Source organism: Monodelphis domestica, chromosome 7 (assembly GCF_027887165.1).
Source record: "Monodelphis domestica isolate mMonDom1 chromosome 7, mMonDom1.pri, whole genome shotgun sequence".
Classification (NCBI taxonomy): Eukaryota; Metazoa; Chordata; class Mammalia; order Didelphimorphia; family Didelphidae; genus Monodelphis; species Monodelphis domestica.
In genome coordinates this window covers 272,077,677-272,098,363 of record NC_077233.1, presented here as the reverse complement: position 1 = coordinate 272,098,363, position 20,687 = coordinate 272,077,677, and the positions used below count along the sequence as shown (strand labels likewise).

Here is a 20,687-nt window from a genome sequence, read left to right as displayed (position 1 = left end):
AATTACTCAAATTTATAAAGAGCTAAATCAATTGTACAAAAAAATCGAGCCATTCTCCAATTGATAAATGGGCAAGGGACATGAATAGGAAATTTTCAGTTAAAGAAATCAAAACTATTTATGAGCACATGAAAAAGTGTTCTAAATCTTTAATAATCAGAAAAATGCAAATCAAAAAAACTCTGAGGTATCACCTCACACTTAGCAGATTGGCTAACAGGACAGCAAAGGAAAGTAATGAATGCTGGAGGGGATGTGGCAAATATAAAGATAAAAAATTTTTTAAAAATAATTCTCCTGATTTGACTGAGTTCTAGCCTTAACTAAATGAATTTTGTGTACATCTTTCAATTTCCAGAGTATCTATTTATTGGCAATAAAGGCTCATTACCATTGAACTTAGGCCTAGTATAGAGGTGATTTTATTAGTATTCCTAGGCACAAAGGCTTTTTCTAATCTCATCATTTCCTGCCCTGAAGCTCCAAAATGTATGAACTTTATTGGTACTAGGGAGCAATTCAATGCTCTATCTGAACCTAGTTTATTAAAAAATGCTGCTTAGAATTCATTATTTATGTGTTCCTTTCCTCTCCCCCTTTTTGGCACTGATGTTTTGCCAGATTTTCCTTATGACCTAAATTCTTCCTTTTAAGAAAAGGGACTTCTTTGAACTTGCTTACTCATTCATAATGGCTAAAAATTTCTATATGCTTTCATAATTCCCACATTCTAGGCCTTTTCTTTCTGAGGTTCCCTTCATCATACAATTACAGAAAATTTGCTGTAACAGTCAAAAAGTGGAAAGTAACTTAAAATGAGGGAGGAAAGCTCCCATAATTTGGAATATCAATGACATACGTAAGTTGGTAATGATCAACAATCACCTGTATAACTTGACAGAAACCTAACTGAGCCATTTCTCAGCCCTTCCATTTGCCCTTGAACTATATCAATAACCAATTTACCTCCATAGCATTTCTTTTCCCAATTATCTTCCTCTACAATTCACCCTTAAATGGCAATTCTCTGACCATGCTCAGGGTTCAAAATAAATTATCTTCTGTTATTAACAATTATTTTAGGCCCCGTCATTTCTTTCCTAACTTCTTCTGATATTCCTTTGAGACAAACTAGCAGTCTGGAATCTCTGCTGCAAATTCTCAAATTAACAGATATTACTTTCAAGCCTCTTAACAAGGTAAAATGCTCCTATTTTAAACTTTTCCTACTTCAACTCAATTTGGGGAATCAAACGCTTTCTAGGGTCTCCACCTAAAAGGGACTTGGCTCAGGGTAAATAAAATGGCCAGTTTGTGTCAGCTGCAGAAATATTTCTTAAAGTCAATGAAAATGATGAGAAACAATACTTATCAGATTCAGTTTCTTGGGGGCTCCTTCGAACTTCTCATAGGTGTCCTCTTCAAGAATCCTTCAGATTCTAGGCCGGAGGAAAATCTTGTCCAGACTTTTTGTTTCTTATCAGTATTCACTGGTCTTTTAAAACAAAAACTCATCATTGTAATGGGTGCTCTCTGGAAATTTGCCTTAACCATCAGGCCATAGTTCCCCTTTGGGCTAAGGCTAAAGCCACTCCTAGAGAGGAAATTCATTTGTCAGTTTAAAACACTCAGGGTTTTCTTTCCATTTAAAGCAATGCCTTTTCCCAACAATATCTTGTCATTTTACAATAGTGCAATAACCAAAAATGAACTTTCTTTACTCCAGAACTCACAAACACACACGTTAATCAGAAAGGCCTTGCTCTTTGGAAACAAATAACAGCTTGACAAAAATGTGAAATTATAGCACGCAAATGACAAAGTTAACACCTACAATAAAATGCATCTCATTACCAAGATTAAAAATGAACTGCACTTGATATACAATATTTCATACATTCATCATGCCAAAACTGAAAGCAAAGATTAGGCTTTAAAGCTATGAATTTCTGGACCTCCTTTTGCCTCCTGCTGGATGTTCACACATCCAGATCGCCAGCTCCTATCTAGCTTCTTTAATTTTGGGGAGGAATTAATTGTTAACACAACTTTCAGACATTATTTGCCAACATTTATTTATTTATTTTTTTAAACCCTTACCTTCTGTCTTGGAGTCAATACTGTGTATTGGCTCCAAGGCAGAAGAGTGGTAAGGGCTAGGCAATGGGGGTCAAGTGACTTGCCCAGGGTCACACAGCTGGGAAGTGTCTGAGGCCAGATTTGAACCCAGGACCTCCAGTCTCTAGGACTGGTTCTCAATCCACTGAGCTACCCAGCTGCCCCCTATTTGCCAACATTTATATTGCCTGCATTTAGAAGAAATACATTAGCTATACACCATAAGCAAAACCTCACAGAACATTGAGATGAAACCCATAACATAAGTTCTTAAGCTTCTATGAGAAGCTCTTTCACCAAAAATTTACAACCATTTAAACCTTAAACTGGCATTTCAATTCCTGAAGAAACTTTCTCTATTTTAATCAACTTAAAGCAGTTACCCAGAACTTCAATTGAACACTCAGGCTCTCACACTCCAACTCAGCTTCCCATTCAAAGCTTTCAGTCAACCATTCACACCTCTAAACTGCACTTTCCTTGCACTTATGTCTAGCATAGACTCTGCTTCACTCACATACTTAGGCACCACCACCCCCCCAACCCCCCACAATTTAGTCAAGCTCTAAGTTTGTAGTCAGGGTGAAGTAGACCCCATTTTGTTCAATTTGCCTTGGGGCCAGATTCTACCACCACCTGCCATCTCATCTGAACCTTTGCCTGCATCAAGCCCAAACTTTGAAAACTTAACTTGTGGCTATCATTAGGTGGTTCCTTGGGCTGCTGGCTGTACCCTCCCCCCCCCCCCCCCCCCCCCAGACATGCTGTTCCCTATTCCAGCAGCTCCTGGGTACTCTGCGGCTCTCTATGCAATCTACAGACCACCTCTTAATTAAATTATTCAATTCAATTACTTAATTAATTAATGAGTGGTCTTTAATTAAAGAGTGAGTCAATCCCAAATACACTAGATGAGTCTTTTCTCCGAGAGCCACTTACCTAGACCCTCTGCTAACTGGACTCCTGACTCAACCCCAAACAGGCTGTGTGGGTACCTCACGTCTTGGAGTCCTCATTAATAGGGCAGCTCAGGCAGCCGGGACTTGGGAATCTCAGTGGGACCTCCATTTTGTTGACTTGGAAAAACACAGAACTATTAAATAGTCAGAAAAATCACTCTTTAATAAAAGAAAGGGGTTCAGTGTGATAGTAGGCCTCTACACAGAGTTGTGCACTAATAACTACACAGAGTCCTAGGATTGAACTCTGGATGCTCTGGTCACTGACCCCTGGGAAAGCCAACCACACTAGATTGACAACTCCGAGGAGCCATTAAAGTTGGGGAGCTTAAATACTTTTCTAGGTGAAACATGGGGGCTGAGGATGAGAGGGACAGTTGATTGACTTTACAATGGTAATAAAGGAAAATGAGGAGTTCCAGACAGGAATAACAGTGAGGGGCTGATGCTTTACAATGGACACAAAAGGGAAAGACCCAGCCAAGGTCTTGGGAAAGGACTTTGACCTAAGGGGAGAAACCCTTGGGACAAAAGAGATGCTTAACATCTGATGAGATTAGCTATTCCCACCCAAACTACCTTTAAGGTCTATTGTTAGTCTGACAAGCAGTGAAGGACTTTCCCTCAAGGAGGAACTCTCAAGTGACAAGGTCAAACCTGAGGCTTTCACCTTTAAGCTAAGTAAACTGGGGATCATTAAATCTTTCTAGGCTACAAGTTTGGGGGCTTCTAGATTCCACATTGACAAGCTTCACAGACATTTTGAACATGAGGACAAGAGTAATAAGATTTAATTTTATGAGGAAATATGTAAAATTTTGTATTTTGTATTTGTATTCAAACAATTTGTATTCAATTTGTATTCAAACAACCAACTTTATAAGTATAAGACAGGGAAGATCTTCCCAGGCACATATATTGTCTGTAAAAGATCTGTAGACTTTTGTCAACTACAAAGTCAACATGATAAACAGCATAAAGAAGTTACAGTGTGTTACAGACAAAAGAGTGGTTGTCATAAACTGTGACCCCGAAAATATGGTTTCAAGACTTTGAATTGCCAAAACTGTAAAAATAATTTTAGCATCTTGATTTTATATCAAAAATAAGTGGTCGCCATGGGAAGATTTCCCAAATATGAAATACCCAAGTCAGCTGGGTTTTATGGAGATTTTAATTAATACAAATGAAGGAATTAAGGAAAAGGAAAAAGACCGAGTAAGAGGAAATAATAGGAAGACCAGGGCCTAGGCCAATGGCTTAGGCCTTTCTTTTTAATAAAGAAACTAAGTCAGTCTTTAATCACTCACCACAAGATTTTGTCTCAGGCAAAACTCAAGTGTTCAGAGAGACCCTCCAGTTCAGTTCCTGAGCTCAACTAAGTCCAGAGGCCTCTGACCTCCTTTTAAAGAGAATTTTCTACTATGTCACCTCCCCTAAATTTTCACATCTACCAATCACAGTAGATGTTTTCTAAAGGACTGACTATTCTTAATTCACATCTTGTTATCACTTTCTCTGGGTAGACTAAAACTTCTGAAGTGGAGTACAGAGTTTGGAATACCAATGGTATTTAACTCCCAGGGCTGTTGTGAGGTTCACCAGCAACTATCTGAGGATTAATTTATTTAACATTTTGTAAACCCAAATGTTAAATAAATGTCAACTATAAGGATTGTAATAGTACTGTGCCAGGCTCAGGTTTTATCTGGAGTCTTGAAGTAGATGATAGGGCTAGAAATGGTGTGTTTCCATAAAATGAGTATGTAAATGTGGGTTAATATATGTTCTCATAGAAGCCAGAGAAGAATAAGGAGGAGCAAACCAGAAAGTTGTATAATGTACCCAGGGAGAAAGAAATGATCCACAACCAGCAGTCAGAAGTGTTGATGAAAGTGAATTTCTGGGAGAGCATACATGATTTCATTTTGTTCTTGCTGAATATCACCCCTACATAAACAGGCAGCAGCAGATGGTTTCTTTTCTTTTTTTTTCTTACCTCTTCTAATTGGTACAGAAAGACTTAATTGGTAAAGAAGGAAGATTTCATGATTTCTGGAATATCTCTTTCTCTTACCTGACAGGTAGTTCTCCTTTTTGAAAATGGGTTATACCAACAAAGACACATATCTTCTCTATCTCCTGGGGCTGATATAGTTTCCTTAACAACTATTCTTTTCTTTGTATGACCAACTGCATTTTAATGAACAGTCATACTTTTTCTTTGTTCCATATAATGTATAAATACTTCTTGCTGAATTGTGAATTATGAATTCCCTTATCAAGCGCAGGTTGCTATGCCACAAGCTTTGAGATAAAGCTTGTCTTCTGGTATATTGATCTTAGTGTAATGATAAGAAAATTAAGTGACAGTGTCAAATGCTGCCAAGAGTTTAAAAGATCTGAGTTCTGAAAATAAATGAGGAAAAATTATGGAGGAAAATAATTTTTAAATGAGGAAAACAAATAATGAAGAGAACAATTTCATAGAATTATGGACATTGAAGCCAAATGGAAAGAAATTAAAGAATGATTGTGTATCAAGCCGGTGGAAGAAGTGGGTGAAGACTATTTCTACTGTATACATTTGGCAGTGAAGGATTAGGGAGGTTTGATAAGAGCTCCAGAAGGAGTGAGGAAAATAAATTCTTTTCTTTCTTCCCCTCCTGGAAAGAGAGAGATTGAAGATACATGAAAGATATTGAGGATGATTGGGAAAATAAGTGTCAGCCTGGACCTGGGAATGGTTGGGTCCAAGAATACAGAGGGAATAGTTAAAATGGTTAGGCTAGGCAAGTAGGAGGGAAACTTCAACCCTTGGAACTTTAAGAATGAAAACATTAAAAACTTTAGGGGGAGTAAAAAGGAGGGAGAGATTATTGAAGGAGCTCAGCATTCTTTTTGGCACATAGTTGTTATCTGATAAAAGCTTGTCCTGTGGTTTTAGTAAAAAAAAAAATATATATATATATATATATATATATATATATATATATATATTTCCTTGAAATAATATTGGTAAAGTCAAGGACTTAAGAGATTTGGAATAGCCATTGTGGCAGATTTGATTCAATAACAGAAAAATAAAAGGATTGACATGTCATGGTACTAGACTCAGTTGAGGTCAGGTTGGTACAAAGCTGTAGTAATCCTAGTCAGACTCGGTTTTGTGATTTCTTCCAGGACCAGTTTTCACTGTTTAGGAATAGGAGCAGACAGACCCCCAGATTGTGGTACCCTGAGGCGAAAGAAAGAGAAGGAAAACAAGTGAGGTGACATTTTCTCCAGGATGGAGCTGTGAATGCAAATGGATTGCAGGCATTTACTGTAAATTGCCAGATTGCTCAATTGTTACCTTGGAAGGCACAAAGAAGGAATTCAGGGACCTAGAAAGGCCCTTATCAGACCTAACAGTTACTACAATGTGTTATATAACATTCTTGCACCAGTAAAATGCAGACCACAGACCACTTTTTTCCTCCTCGTAGAGATTACATTTTATGAATATTAAAAAACCAAAACACTCATTAAAGCCACTGAAGGATCATGAAAGGCAGCAGTCAGGAGTCGACCCCCCCATTCTTCTCTAAAGAATTGCCAGATACTGGACTGTACTAGAGGGATGAACCCGGCTGAGCCCCACCTGACTGCGACCACGCTTCTCTAATTTTACTGCCAACAAGCCCCGCCCCTAGAGTCAACTCCCCTCTTCCCGGCTGGCTGGTTAGATGGTCTGGGGTGGGGCGGAAAGTTCGCGTGACGAGACAGGAGAAGGCATGCAATTGGCCGTGACGGAGGGTCTGGGCGTGACCAGCCCCATTGATTGGTCGATGGGCGGGGCCTCACGAGCAGGGACATCTACGGCGGCTGGTGGGGATACGGGGGCGGCTGGCTGGGGTGGGGGGGGGTGTGTGGGCAGTGGGGCTGGGGACCGCGGAGGGCTGAGGGCTATCGCGGCGGCGGTGGCGGCTGCGGGATGGAGTTGAGCTCCCGGCTCCGTTAAAGACTGGCATCGGCTGCGGCGGCAGTCGAGGGAAGGAGGGAGCGGACCATGAAGGGGGTTCTGGGCAGTCCGGTGGCCGCCGCCGCAGCCGCCACCTCCGTGATGCAGGAGAGTTTCGGCTGCGCGGTTGCCAACCGCTTCCACCAGCTGCTGGACGACGAGTCTGACCCGTTCGACATCCTGCGCGAGGCCGAGCGGCAGCGGCAGCGGCAGCAGCAGCAGCAGCGCAAGAAGCGCGACGAGGCGGCGGGAGCTGCGGGAGGCGGTGGCGGGGGCGGTGGCGGCGGCGGTGGGGGCGGGGGCCGGAGACCCGCCTCGGCCGGGGCTGCGGGCCATAGACTGGGCAGCGGCGGCGGCAGCATCGGCGGCGGCGGTGGCGGCGGCGGTGGCGGCAGCGGAGGCGGTGGCGGTGGCAGCGGGGGTGGCGGCGGCCGGAGGGAGTCCCAGAAAGACCGCAAGATCTTCTCCTCCCCCTTCTCCCAGCCCGACAGCTTCGGGGGAGGCCCGCAGCCGCCCGGTACGCCCACACCCCCTCCCTCCTGGGTTAGCTGCGGCAGTTTTTTACGATTTTTTTTTTAACAGAAATCTTTTTCTTCCTCCCTCTTCCCTCCCTGCCCCCTCCCCAGCTGAAAGAGAAAAACAAAAACAAAAGCCTTATAATAGATATGCATAGCCAAGCAAAAACCTGTAGTGGCCATGTCAAAAAATGTACGTCTCATTCTGCACCCTGAGCCCATTACCATCTTGGTCCTCTGGAATGATGGTTGCCATTGTGTTGATCAGAGTTCTTAACTCTTTCAAAGTTGTTTGTCTTTACAGTGTTGCTGTTACTTTCTACGTTCTGGTTCTGCTCACTTCTCTGTGCATCAGTTCTTACCAATCTTCGCAGGTTTCTCTGAAACCGTCTGTATCCCTTTTGTCGTTTTTCCAGCACAATAATATTCCATTACATCCATTTAATAATTATATTATTTGTGCTGCCATTTCCCCTTTTGATGGACACCCCGTGTTTCTTTTTCACCCCGCCCCTACCCCAGTAAGAGCCCAACAGAAATACTGCTTTTGCAGTGGAAATACTAAAGAAAAGTGATGATAGGAGGAAACTGAGAGAAATGGGGGAGGGAAGGCATTTGGGGTCTTTTTCCTCATTCAGTTTTCTCTTTCATCCCTCTGACAAGCTGGGGAAAAGCCAGAGGGTTGGAAGGGTAACAGGGTGAGATATGGAGGTAAGGGACAAAATGTGCCTGGAACAAAACAATCACCCTACCGCCTATCTGCCAAGGACATGTTGGAGGAGGAAAAATTGTACTTTTCATTTTTTTGGTTTAAATGTGGGGGAGGAAATAGATAATCTTTTCAGTGGGAGGCAAATAGAGAAAAATAACCCTGAAGGTGAAGATGCAGGGAGGGGTGAAGGGAGGGAGGGAGGGAGAGAGAGAAGGAAAGAGACACAACATTTAGGATCTGTGGGCAGAAGAGAGCCAAGATTCTTTGGAGCAAGGGGATAACGATGATGCCCATAGGTATGTAGTAATGGAATGATATGGATGAAACTAAGAATATATATATTAAAACATTAAAAGCATCCTAGATTTTGGTAGGTGACTATCTGGGATAGAACTTGTGCCTGGCTAACTTGGCTAGAGGAACAGTGCTAAGTGGGCATTAAAAAATTTGGTATCTTAAATAATCTTATACAGGTTTTCTATAATCATTTAGTATTAGATAAATTTGACTTAAAGTAAATGATAGCATTTTTGGTTTTGGATTTTGCATTTGATATTGTCATAATCTGTGGATATATCAGAATTTTGTAATGGAGGAATTAGTTGGTGGTAAAAGGGATAGAGGATTTTGAGGTTTACAGGAATGAGGATCTTCCCCCTCAAAGCAGGGTCCAGGAATTTGCAGTTGATGTATATATTAGAAATAATTCTAATGTTCACAGAGATGCCTCATTTCTTTGTAGCAAGTAGAAATTTGGGACTCCACGTTGTTGGGTTAATATTTCTAAAAAGTAAAATGTATTAAAATGTATTTCATTATTTTTCTTTGCCATCTGATAATTTGTACTGATTGATGACCTACATCTCTACAAAACAACAAACCACTTTTGTTTCTGCACAGTCTTTTGGGCAATGGCTATATCTTTTGCATAAAATTACTCTATTTCTGTCTGTGTAAAATTAGAGTATATTAATGTGGCTATCTTCTCAATGTGAAAGAAAGTAAAGTGGAGGAGATTTTTAAATTTATCTATTTGCAGGCATGATATGTCCCTACTTCAATTCGGAAAGTAATAATCAGGAGCATTGAGTCATTTGGCTTTGAGAATTTGTCTGGAGGCATTAGATAATAATGAATTATTTTTACCTATGAAATGTAATCTAGAGTTATCACTTTACTATTAGTAATGATATTTTACAAGAACTGTCTAAACCTGTCACTTACCTGTTTTTAGCATGCTAATCAGGGCTAACATTTGAAAGAACTATATCTTGTGGTTCTTTTATATTTGTAATTTTTGAGGTCATTATTGAGTGATTAAATAGAATTTTGCTAGTGTAGATTTTTTTTCTTGATGAAAAATAATTTGTTAACTTGGAGAAGGTTAGTCCTTTCCCTTTTATATGTTATTCCAACAAATGAACAAATGAAGATTTGGGTTCTTGGTCCCCTGGTGTTAGTATGAAACTTTAGTGGTATCTACTAATATGGTTAAAATTATCTTAAGTTCCTAAATTGGATTTTTAAAATATAACTTTAAAAGCATTAGTACTATTTCCTCTTTTAGAAATTTTATTACTCTGCTATTTTAAAATTAATATAAGATCCATTTTAAAGAGTTTTGGTTGGCTTTGATAGTCCAAAGGTTTTGTGTTCCTTTAGGAATATCTTGGGTTTCAGGAGCAAATCAAATCAGTTGTTTCTTTTTATGAAATTACTGTGTTAAACTTTTGTGGATTAGGTGAAATATTAATAAAGAATCAAGTGTTGGGCTTTATCTCTGAATTTTCACTCAAGTAGAACATCATTTATATTGAAAACTTAATGTGGAGAAGAAATCGTAGTTCAAAAGATTTGAATGATTTAATAGATCATTTATTAATCAGAATGCCTTATAAATTATAGAATTTTCCATTGAAAATGCCTGTTCCTTTTGCTTAAGTTGTTGATCATGTATTGAGCTAGTAAATGTTGGCCCATTTAATTGACTTGGTTTCTTGAGTCTATCAAAGTTCTTGTTTTTGATCTTAAATTCTCTTGATCATAGTCACTATATTCCCTGATAAGGTTCTTAAATTAAAAACTTTTTTTTTGCTAGATAATTTGTTGTAGATACCATTTATTTTGTCCCTCTTATATGAATTTGTTTGTCTTATTCTTTGATCAGTGATCAAATTGCATGGACCAGTCCTTTATTGAAAAGGGCTATGAAATGCAAGGTTTGCATTGTGCACCCATAGTTGCTGATCCAGCATAGAGAAAGGAAGTAGGTTCTTCCACAGTCAACTCAATACTATATTACCAAAATTGGAAACACTGATAGTATACATGTTTTAGAATCTTGAAAGTGGGGAAAAAATCATTGTAATTCATAATACTTCAGTTCATAAAAGGCAGGCACTTAAAGAATGGACAAGATTTTTGGCAAAGAGACCTCAATAAAAAATGTAAAACTATGTTTAAAATTTTAAATTATTTTAATTCTAACTTGATACCATTTAAAGTATATTGGAGTGGGAGAAGAGTGTTGGCCAAATTTTTGTAAAAAATTATCTAGCTGAGTAGTATTTTTTTTAAATTGTAGTTAATTACTCAACATCTATATTTAATTTTTAAAGTGAATTGACTTTGAGTTCATGTTAAGAAAAACTCAAATTATATAATGTAGAATACATTTAAACTTTTATGTTCTTACTATATGTGCTCATGACTCTTTGTGTTCAAAATTAATCCTCAATTTAAAACTCATCTCAGAATAATCTTTTATTTTCCCATTTGTTAATTCATTTAATAATCATTCATCAAGGCTTATAATACCAGCCTCCATAGTATCACTTTCTGTTTTAGCAATATGTGCTAGATGAGCTAGCATTGCATGCAATTTTGATCTCAATATTCTAACTTGGCTTTCCATCAGCGTTCTGACTCTTCAGCAAAAATGTAATACTAAATTTATGACAGCAATCTTTCCTTTGTTACCAAATATGTCATGATCTATAGATTATGACTGTTGTAAGATAGAAATCAGCTTATAACATTTTCAAGATCAAGGCATATTGCAAATTGAATTTAAATCTGATATGTCTAATATCAAGATACTAATTACTATTGTAAGAGCAATATTTCACATTTTAATATCAGGAAATGCTAGTTTTGAGACAGACTTGACCTACTTCTATTTTCAGTAGCACTAAATATATGTTTTTACTGAAACTTGAATCTTATAATTTGATGTAATGATTATTTTTACTTTGGTCTTTACAGTTTTACATGGAACAACTTCATTTCTAATTAGACTAATTGAAGTGCTTATGGTGCATAATATAAATATTATTGAGAAGCATTTCAGTAGTTCTAAATTGAACTTTATTGGTATTATCAAATTTTTATTCCCACAAATCTGAATAAAAGAAAAAAATTATATGTAATTGTGGCTGAGTTAAAAGATATAGAGACTTATTAATCAATGACTAGTCAATAAACTTGATATGTAAAATAAAGCCTTTTTTTAGGGTAACCTATTAAAATTAGATATGTATATTGTCATTCAGTAGTTTGAAAATAAGATGAAGTTAATTCATTTCCATACCAAATGGTAGGTACTGTGTCCTCAAACTTGCTTTGTTTAATTGCTTTTTTGAAAATTGCTTTAATTGCTTTTTTTGAAAAGTGAAAATCATAAAGGAATGGAAGTGAGGAGAGAGCAAGTGTTTTGGTTTTTTTGCCAGTTTTCGGTTCTCAGTTTTCAGTAGAAAACTATCTTTGAATAAAGGAATAGAATAATATGACTTCTCAAAGTGCTTTTTAGCTTTGGAATATATGAAGGGACAAACTCAATTTCAGATTGTCTATGAGGAGCAGAACTCCACATATATTTCATTGAAGAAAAAATCTTAATATAAATAGACATAACAGAGGATTAAAAAGATGTACTGGCATTGATTTCAGGAGATCAGCCATATTTGGGCAATATTTTTATTTGTACCAAATGAACTAGGCATCATGCTTTAACCATTTAAACTAATGAAATATGGTGGCTTTATCAAAATCATATGTTTCAGCATAGACTGAAAGAATTATTATAGTTGGTTAAAGAGCTTTATACAAAAGCATTTGTCTTGCAGCAAATTGTAAAATATAACTGAAAGTAAGTCTTAAGGTGTTGATCTGGATGTGTGGTTTCATTATAGTGAGGAGTTCCTTTTGTGGAAACTATATGGATATACATCTGCAACCCATCTAGCTAATAGTCTTAGAAGTTTGCCCAGGATATTTACATGATATTTATGATCAAACAGATACTGGGTATCAATCAGTGGCAAGACTTGAACCCAAGCCTTCTAATTACAGGTTTTCTTGATATTGGTATTCACTATCCTATTTGCCTGTCAAGGGGAAAAGATATAATTTGATTTTACTTCTAAGAGTTAAATTCAGTTCTGCTTTGATGCCAATATTGTGTCCTGACATTATCTTTTTTCAACTTTCAGGTCAAAAGCGAGCTGCTAAAAGAGGGGAGCAGCAGGGATGGAATGATAACCGGGGAGCAGATGTAAAATTGGATAAGACAGAACGAAGAACTTACAGGGAATATCGACCCTATGAAATGGAGAGACAAGTGGAATTTACTGTGGAAAAGTTTACAATTGGAAAGTATGTACTATATGACTTAAGGTGGATCAATGGGGAGTGGGAATTTGGGAGACTAAAAAATACATTTTGCAACTTAGCAGTTATCTAAATCACACAGGCCTTTCAGCCTCATTTCTTGCTGCTAGTAATCAAATCAACAGGCATTAAGTGCCTATTATATACCAGGCACTATGCTAATTTTTGAGGATAGAGAAAGACAAAAAATAGTCCTTGGTCCCAAGAACATCACAATCTAATACATCAACAAGATAGATAGAATAAATTGGAGATCTCAGCAGAGAAGCACTGACATTGAGGGGGACCAGGAGTGATTTTTTGCAGAAAGTGGGATTTTATCAAAGACTTAAAGGAAACCAGGAAATCTGGGCTAGAGAGATGAGAATTTCAGGCGTGAAGAACAGAGCCAGGGAAAATGGAAGGAGATGGAACATGAAGTATCTTTGCATACAATCATAAAGTACATTGAAGGGGAAGAATAAGGGAGAACAAGTCTGGGAAGGTAGGAAGGGCTTTGAATTGCAAACACAAGATATTTTTGATCCTAAAGGTAATAGGGAGCTGCTGTAGTTTACTGAATGAGAGATGAGGGGGCCAGACTAGTAGCATGGTCAGACCTCTTGCTTTAAAAGGTCACCTTGATGGCTGAGTGAAGGATGACCTGGAGTTGGGGAGAGTGTTTTGAGGCAAAGGCTGGTAGTCAGCAGGCAAAGGTGGGAGGTGATAAGGACTTGGACACCTGGGTAATGCCAGAGTTGGGGAGAGAATATAGCAGATATTATGAAAGTGGAATTGGAGGCCCTAGCCATGGACTGGATGGGGGTGGAGTGGGTGGTAAGGGAGAATGAGGATGTGAGGATTACAGGCACTTAGGTGCCTATGTTGGTACCCTCAGTAGAAATGGAGGAAGTTTGGAGGTAGAGAAGGGTCGTTGGGAAAGATAATGAGTTCTGTTTTGAACATACTGAAGTTATTTTTTAAATTTTTGGACATGTTAAAAGGTGTCTGTAAGATATCTAGTTCAAGATGGCAGTAGGCAGTTGAATATATGAGACTAGATGTTAGAAGTAGACAATTAAAGGCATTTTGTTAACTTAAGGAACAACTTTATTTCACTTAGAAAGATTTTCTGTTTATCCATACTTAGTTCCTTCATTTGTCCACAATAGGTAAATAACTCACTTTGAGTGCTCTTAGCTGGTTTTGGTATTTCACTACCCCTAATTAAAATCACCTTGCCCTTCTACTAAAAAAAAAGAGAGGCTATCTGCTGTGAATTCCTTTGTTTTTCCTTCTCAGTACCTCAGAACCTTTTACGTCGTCACCCATACTGCATTTCCTCACTTAGGTACCTCTCTGGGGAGAACTGACCTTTTTCTTTGCTGAGCACAAGCCTTCTCCCAGTACCCTTGATCCTGTCTACTCCCCATCAGTCATTGTCTTTCCACCTAGCCATCTAGATAGCTGCTTATAAACCTGCTTCAATCTATCCAGTTCTGGAAAATCATTCATTAAACTCTGCCACCTTTTCTCCCTTTGACTGTCATAAGCACTTTGCAACACTCTCTTTTTCACTCCTCTTTTAGTTGAAATGAATAAGCATTTATTATGTGCAAGGCCCTGGGGGTGCATGCTTTGGCTTTGCGAACAAATTGATGTGGATACCACTTACGTGTGCTTGTCCTTGTCCTCTGGTTAGTCCGGCACAGAGTAAAGTCTAATGAGGGTGAGAGACATTTCTATGTAGCGTATAATTTGCTTTGGTTTCCGGGCAGACATTTTTTCACTTGTAGATTGTTATCTTTGGGGACTTGTTAACCCCCCCTCGGTAAACGCAAGTTGCCAAGTTCCAAAATTTCTAAGCCTATAAAGTAACCTATTTTTTATTCTAATAGATGATAATGATAATAGTTACAGTATATCAGTGCAACAAGCATTTATGGAGCTTCCACTAGCCCTGGTGTTTCTATCTCGATACAGTGACCAAAGTGAAACAATTCCCTTCCCTTAGAGATTATGTTCTATTAGAGATACAATGTAATTTGAAGGAAAGAGCTGACATTGCTTCTTGTATTGAGAACATATTCTCTTAGGTTCAGAGTTGGGATGGACCACAGAAATCATCTTGTCCATCTGCCTTAGTTTACAAGTGAGTAAACTGAGGCTTTTTGCTTTGTGCTTCGCCAAAGGACCCAGTCACAAAGGAGTAAGCATCGGAGAAGTGATTTGAAATCCAGTTTCTTTGACTCCAGAACCTGAGCTTTTTTCTCCCCACCCCACATTTGGACAGAGATTAGAGATTCTAAGAATCAGAGGTACATTTCAGGCCTGAGGAGCTACCGGTGAAAAACCATGGAGGCAGGAAACATCCCATATCACATATGGAGAACACTAAGAGCCCTAGTTTGGAGTGGAACACGGTGGATGTGGAGGAGGGAGTGTTGTCAACTAGCCCTGATTCAGGATGTTCTGGGGTTCAGGTTAGAGCAAAATGAGACATTTGTAAGCCCTCTAGCAGTTAGCTAAAGGTGGTTTACTTAATCTTTTGGAAAAGATATTCATTAAGGGGACAGCATTCATTTGGATGCAGCTTCTGCGACTCTAAATTGGCCGTGGTGCCACCTTGGCTAGAAGCCTGTTAAGTTTAAGGAGCCCTCAACTGCTCCTGTCCCTGATCCCTGGAACTTCCTGGGGCTTTAGGTGTCCAGGTAGCTCTGTCTTTTGATGAATTGTTGTCTTGGACCAATTCTATCTTGAGGTTGATTTTTAAGGAAAAACGATACTGTGTGAGGTAGCTTTGCATCTACAACATAATACCTCTTTCATAGTAAGTTTTCTAGAAGACCTTTCATTACTTAAATGACCTTATATAGCCTTTGGCACGTGAGAAGTCTAAAACTAGAGGCACTGAATGGAGCATCTGGTTTGTAACATTTAAAATATTAAGACATTCGGCTAATTGCCTCCTTCCCTCATGCATCATTTGACATATGTTATGTGTATATATATATTTGTGTGTATATATATATATATATATATAAACTATGTTTTACTTATTTCTATTAATATAGGTTCTTTTCCTTTTTCCTTGATCACCTTAAAAAATAAACCTAATAATGACATTGCTGGGTCAAAAGGTATACACAGATTTCTAACTCTTTGAGTATGATTCCAGATTGTTCTCAAAAATGGCATTGATTTTAAAATATATATTTTTTTCTTTTTACCTGCACTCAATTTATGTAATATAATGGTCCCTATGAAGGAGTGACCAATGTAGAGAATGAAGATCAGAAATATTATTTTTTTCTATCCCACCCCCATCAGAAAGCCCAAGTAGAGCCAGTGTAGTGGATAAGGCCACATCTTTGCCGTTTACAGTGGGTTTGCTGATAGAGAGGAGTGATAGTGACCTGGAGTGGCATCAAAAACAAGAAGACTCCAGCATAGTTAAGAGTACTTCCAATCTTAATCATGGATCAAGGTCATTTGTAGAAAGGTTAGCTAAGAGAACATTACCAAGGGGCAGCTGGGTGGCTCAATGGATTGAGAGCCAGACTTAGAGACGGGAGGTCTTAGGTTCAAATCTAGCCTCAGACACTTCCCAGCTGTGTGACCCTGGGCAAGTCACTTGACCCCCATTGCCTAGCCCTTACCACTCTTCTGCCTTGGAACCAATACACAGTATTGACTCTCCAATAATCCAGACCAGACCACTCCCTCCCTGAGAACCTCATTAAAGTGAATGCCACTTTTTTTCTACTTTGCGGAAGGATTGCTTCTTCTTTTCAGCAGGGACTGGATAGTTTTTTTCTTAAACCCTTACCTTGGAATCAATACTGTATATTGGCTCCAAGGCAGAAGAGTGGTAAGGGCTAGGCAACGGGGGTCAAGTGACTTGCCCAGGGTCACACAGCTGGGAAGTGTCTGAGGATAGTTTGTTTTAAAGAGAGTTTTGCCTTCGCCATGTGTTTATAAAGCAGAGCAGCTCCCAATAGTTCTATCCTCCTAGGTCCTAGGTAAAGGACAGTGATGGAGTTAACCACCGGCAGCAATGTGGAGGGCCTTATCAGTTCCAAATTAAAAAGAAACATCATGCTCTGGTGGACCTGCTTGCAGTGCCTGCTCTGCTGTGTTTTCATCCTGCTTTCTTGGCTGGGGGCAGTATTGGTCCATAGGCAACACTGCCAGTGACCAGACATTATCTCTGGTCACTGTTGGAGGGCTTGAGGTCCCTGCTCTCCCTTTGTCTGCGCGCCACCCCTAATGACCCCATGTTATCCCTATTTTACAGATAGGACAGCAGAAGCGGGCGGGGGTCAAGTGACTTAACCAGGGACACATATTTTAAGTATTTAGCTGGATTTGTACTCCGTTGTTCCTGAGGTGTGGGTCCGATCCTAGCCATTGTGCCCCCTCGCCACATCACTTCAGCCAGGAAGGCCGTCTAGTTCAGTCTTCCCAGCTCATCGTAGCTGTGTCCGTCAAGCCTGACTCGGGCTGGCCTGGGGATTCGAGGTTGGAATTGGGAGGCAACGGAACAGGGAGGCACCCGAACCATCAATTCTCAGAAGATCTTCGTCGTCGTATCTTGTTAGGACTAATAAGCAGCGAGTGTTGATTCAGTCCTCCTTGAGACTCTTTCCTCTTCGAGTTCCTGCAGTATTGATCTGTCCTGGTACCCCTCCTATTCGCCTGACCGTGCTGGTTCTCCAAGAGTCCGAGAGAAGCCATGAAGAAGACTGCAGTCCCCGTTAGGGTCCTGGGCTGGGGAACCGGAGGTGGCCAGATGAAAGGTTTTCCAGAGCCCATGAACAGGGATATGGAGCCTTTGTGGGGGCCGTCAAGCATCGAGTGAATAGCTAGACGATGACTCGATGAGTCAGCGTACTAAAGAGTTTAGCGATGTTTATTTTGAGGTATGAGGGAAGGAAGGGGCTAAAATGGAGAGAAAGACCATGATGCAGGCAGGAAACTCAGGAGAAGCAAGAATTTCTTAAGGGCCAGTAAAGAACAGCTACCTAAAATTTGTATTGGATTGAGTGACTGAGCAGAAGAGAAGAGGTTCACAAGGGATGGTGGTGGAGAGAGCGTTTGGAAGAGGAAGCAACTGGTCCAGGAATGGGTGCTCACTGATGCAGTGACGAACGTTGTGAGAAAGGAAGAGGCTTAAGATGAGAGCTGCGTTGTTGACTAGGGAACAGGCATTCCAGAGACCAAAGAAGAGGGGCAGAAAAATCTGGATCTGGATATCAGCGAGTAGAGTTGAGTGGAGAGATGGAAGGAAGGCAGCTCGCAGCGGAGACTCGGAAATGAAGTTTGTATGATGACATCTTAGAGTGTTTCACAGTCACTGGAATAGAGCGAGTATAAAGGAGATGAGAGTATCGCAACCGTTACCCAATGGAAGGACAGTCTTTCCTTCGCTTCCACTTGTTTACTTCTACAAAGAGTTGCCATAAGTATTTTTGTACATATGGACATTTTTCCTCTTTGATTTGTTAGGGGCACGGGCCTGGTTCTGAAGTTGCTGTGCCAAAGAGCATGCAATCATTGAATGATTTCTGGGACATGGTTACGAATTGCTTTCCAAATTGGTGGGACCAAGTCACAGCTTCACCAAGTATATGAATGCACCTGTTTTACAGCAGCACCTTTACATTTGTCATTTTTCATTTTTGTCATTTTTGCCAATCAGTTGGACGTGAAGGGACCTGAGTTGCTTTAATTTGCATTTGTTTCATGATGCATGATTTAGATAATTTTTTTTCACATAGCTGTGGATAGCTTGGATTATTCCTTTAAGAACTGCTTATTTGTGTCTTTTGATTATTTGTCAATTATGGAAAGGCCCAGAGAGTGTCTTTTTTAAATCTTATTTTAAATTTCCTGCTTAAAGATAGTATTATTTTAAAGGTCCACACTAATGAGGGATTCTTAACTTTTTTTGCATTATGAATCTATATTTCATTCTGGTGAAATCTGTGGACTTTCTCAAAATAATAATACTTTTAAATGTGTAAAATAAAATATATAGAATTTCCAAAGGAAAAAGAGGTATTTTTCCCATTCAAATTCACAGACTTCCTGAAATCTATACAAAGACCATGGACTTTAGGTTATGAACCCTTGCTTTAATGGTTTCTATGTCAAATTTAATTTAGAAGTTGCTTTAGTATCTGTTGAGCTGTGCCTTACAAGAAGCTAAGAAATTTTAAATCTTAGCAAATTAAAAAAAAAACAACTATATTTAACCAACTTAGTTGTATTTTTGTATTTCCTTTTAGGCCAGTTGAAAGATTTGAACGGGAAAGACCAATTAGAGGCCGTGGAGGCGTCAGAGGTGGAATGCGAAGCAGAGGAAGAAGTGGTGGGATGAACAGAACTTTTGATGGTTTTGATCAAAGAGGGAAGAGAGAATTTGAAAGACACAGTGGTGGAAATGATAAAACGTAAGTTCTTTTGGATATGATGTTTTTGCTACAGCATTTGATAGTATGAAATATTCTTGTGGTTTAAACTAGTCAGTTTTGAATTAATAAGCCTTTTGTGTTGTCTTAGCTTCCCACTTTTCTGCTTATACTGTTTTGAGTTGGAAGACTAAGGAAAAACTAGATCTTCAGTTTAAAAGAATTTCTATGTCTACAGCAATTAGATCAGAAGATGGAAAGATGGGAAGTAGAGCTCATTAATGGAGACCAGTTAAAGATGATATAAGATGCAGTTCATATAAGTGCCCACTGTACATTCCAAAACCAAATGAAAAATGTATTATCTAGTCATCTTTTGGGAGAGCAGAATGACAGTGTAGGTAAGAGGGCTCAGTGCTACACTTAGAATTAGAAAGATGTGGATTCAATGACTTCCTCAATCACAGCTTGGCTCTGAGACCTTGACTATGTCACTTCTCTCGGAGGCTGTTTTCTCATCAACAAAAGGCAAATAACATCATCTACCTCTCAAGATCTTATAAAGAGCAAATGAGATGATGCATGTGAAACACTTTGTTAAACCTCTGAAAAGCCATATAAAAATGTGAGCTATTCTTATTGTCTGGGAACTGCTTTCCTTTCCTAAACAGCTTTCCTCAGTGATGTGCTTGAAATATCTTCTGATTTGTGTTTAGGTTAAAGGTAAATATTTATTTTCAAGGTTCTCTACTGAGTGGACTCATTTTAATGAAATGAAATTTCATTCAACAAATATTTGGGCACCTGTTTCTTGTGCAATGTATGCACTGTGGCATTTTAAGTTCCTTTTAAAATTTCACCAGGTAGTATTCTCTTAGTATTTTAAATCAGCAATTTTGTAATCTGTCAACCAAATGTTTGAGGGCCTACTGTTTCTATGTGCAGATTCCTCGGAGTATTTTTGTAACATTATCTAGAGCTTTAATATTTTCGAAGCCCTTCTTACCATGTTTTGTGAAGTAGATAATACATATATTATTGTCCTTATGTGAGAAAAGGTTTTTGGGAGGTTAAGTAAATAGAACCTTTAGTCATAGAGCTGTTAAGTGATCAGTGGTGTGATTTGAACTCCAGACTCCAATTCCAGGATATTTTCTCAGGACTCTTGTAGGTCAATGATATTTTTACTTAGTTCTCCTAAAATTATTTCCATAATCCAGATGCTTTTTAAAAAAAATTTGGGCAGAAAACTTGATGTTGAAATTTTGAAAATTTTTGAAAAAATTCTCTTGCTACCCTTATTCCATCACATTTTTAATT

The 20,687-nt window shown here is 38.9% G+C and overlaps 1 protein-coding gene across 2 annotated transcripts in view; it reads left to right on the top strand.

Moving 5' to 3' along the window:
- Positions 1-6,971: 6,971 nt before the first annotated feature.
- HABP4 (hyaluronan binding protein 4) overlaps positions 6,972-20,687 on the top strand; it is a 33,400-nt gene continuing 19,684 nt past the window's right edge. The window contains exons 1-3 of one of the 2 annotated variants that reach the window (XM_007497934.3): positions 6,976-7,597; positions 12,798-12,960; positions 19,245-19,409. In XM_007497934.3, the coding sequence (XP_007497996.1) occupies positions 7,129-7,597; positions 12,798-12,960; positions 19,245-19,409 (797 nt within the window). In that variant the 5' untranslated portion in view covers positions 6,976-7,128. Of the gene's footprint in view, positions 7,598-12,797; positions 12,961-19,244; positions 19,410-20,687 lie in introns of both variants that reach the window. The other variant, XM_007497935.3, reaches the window with a different exon arrangement.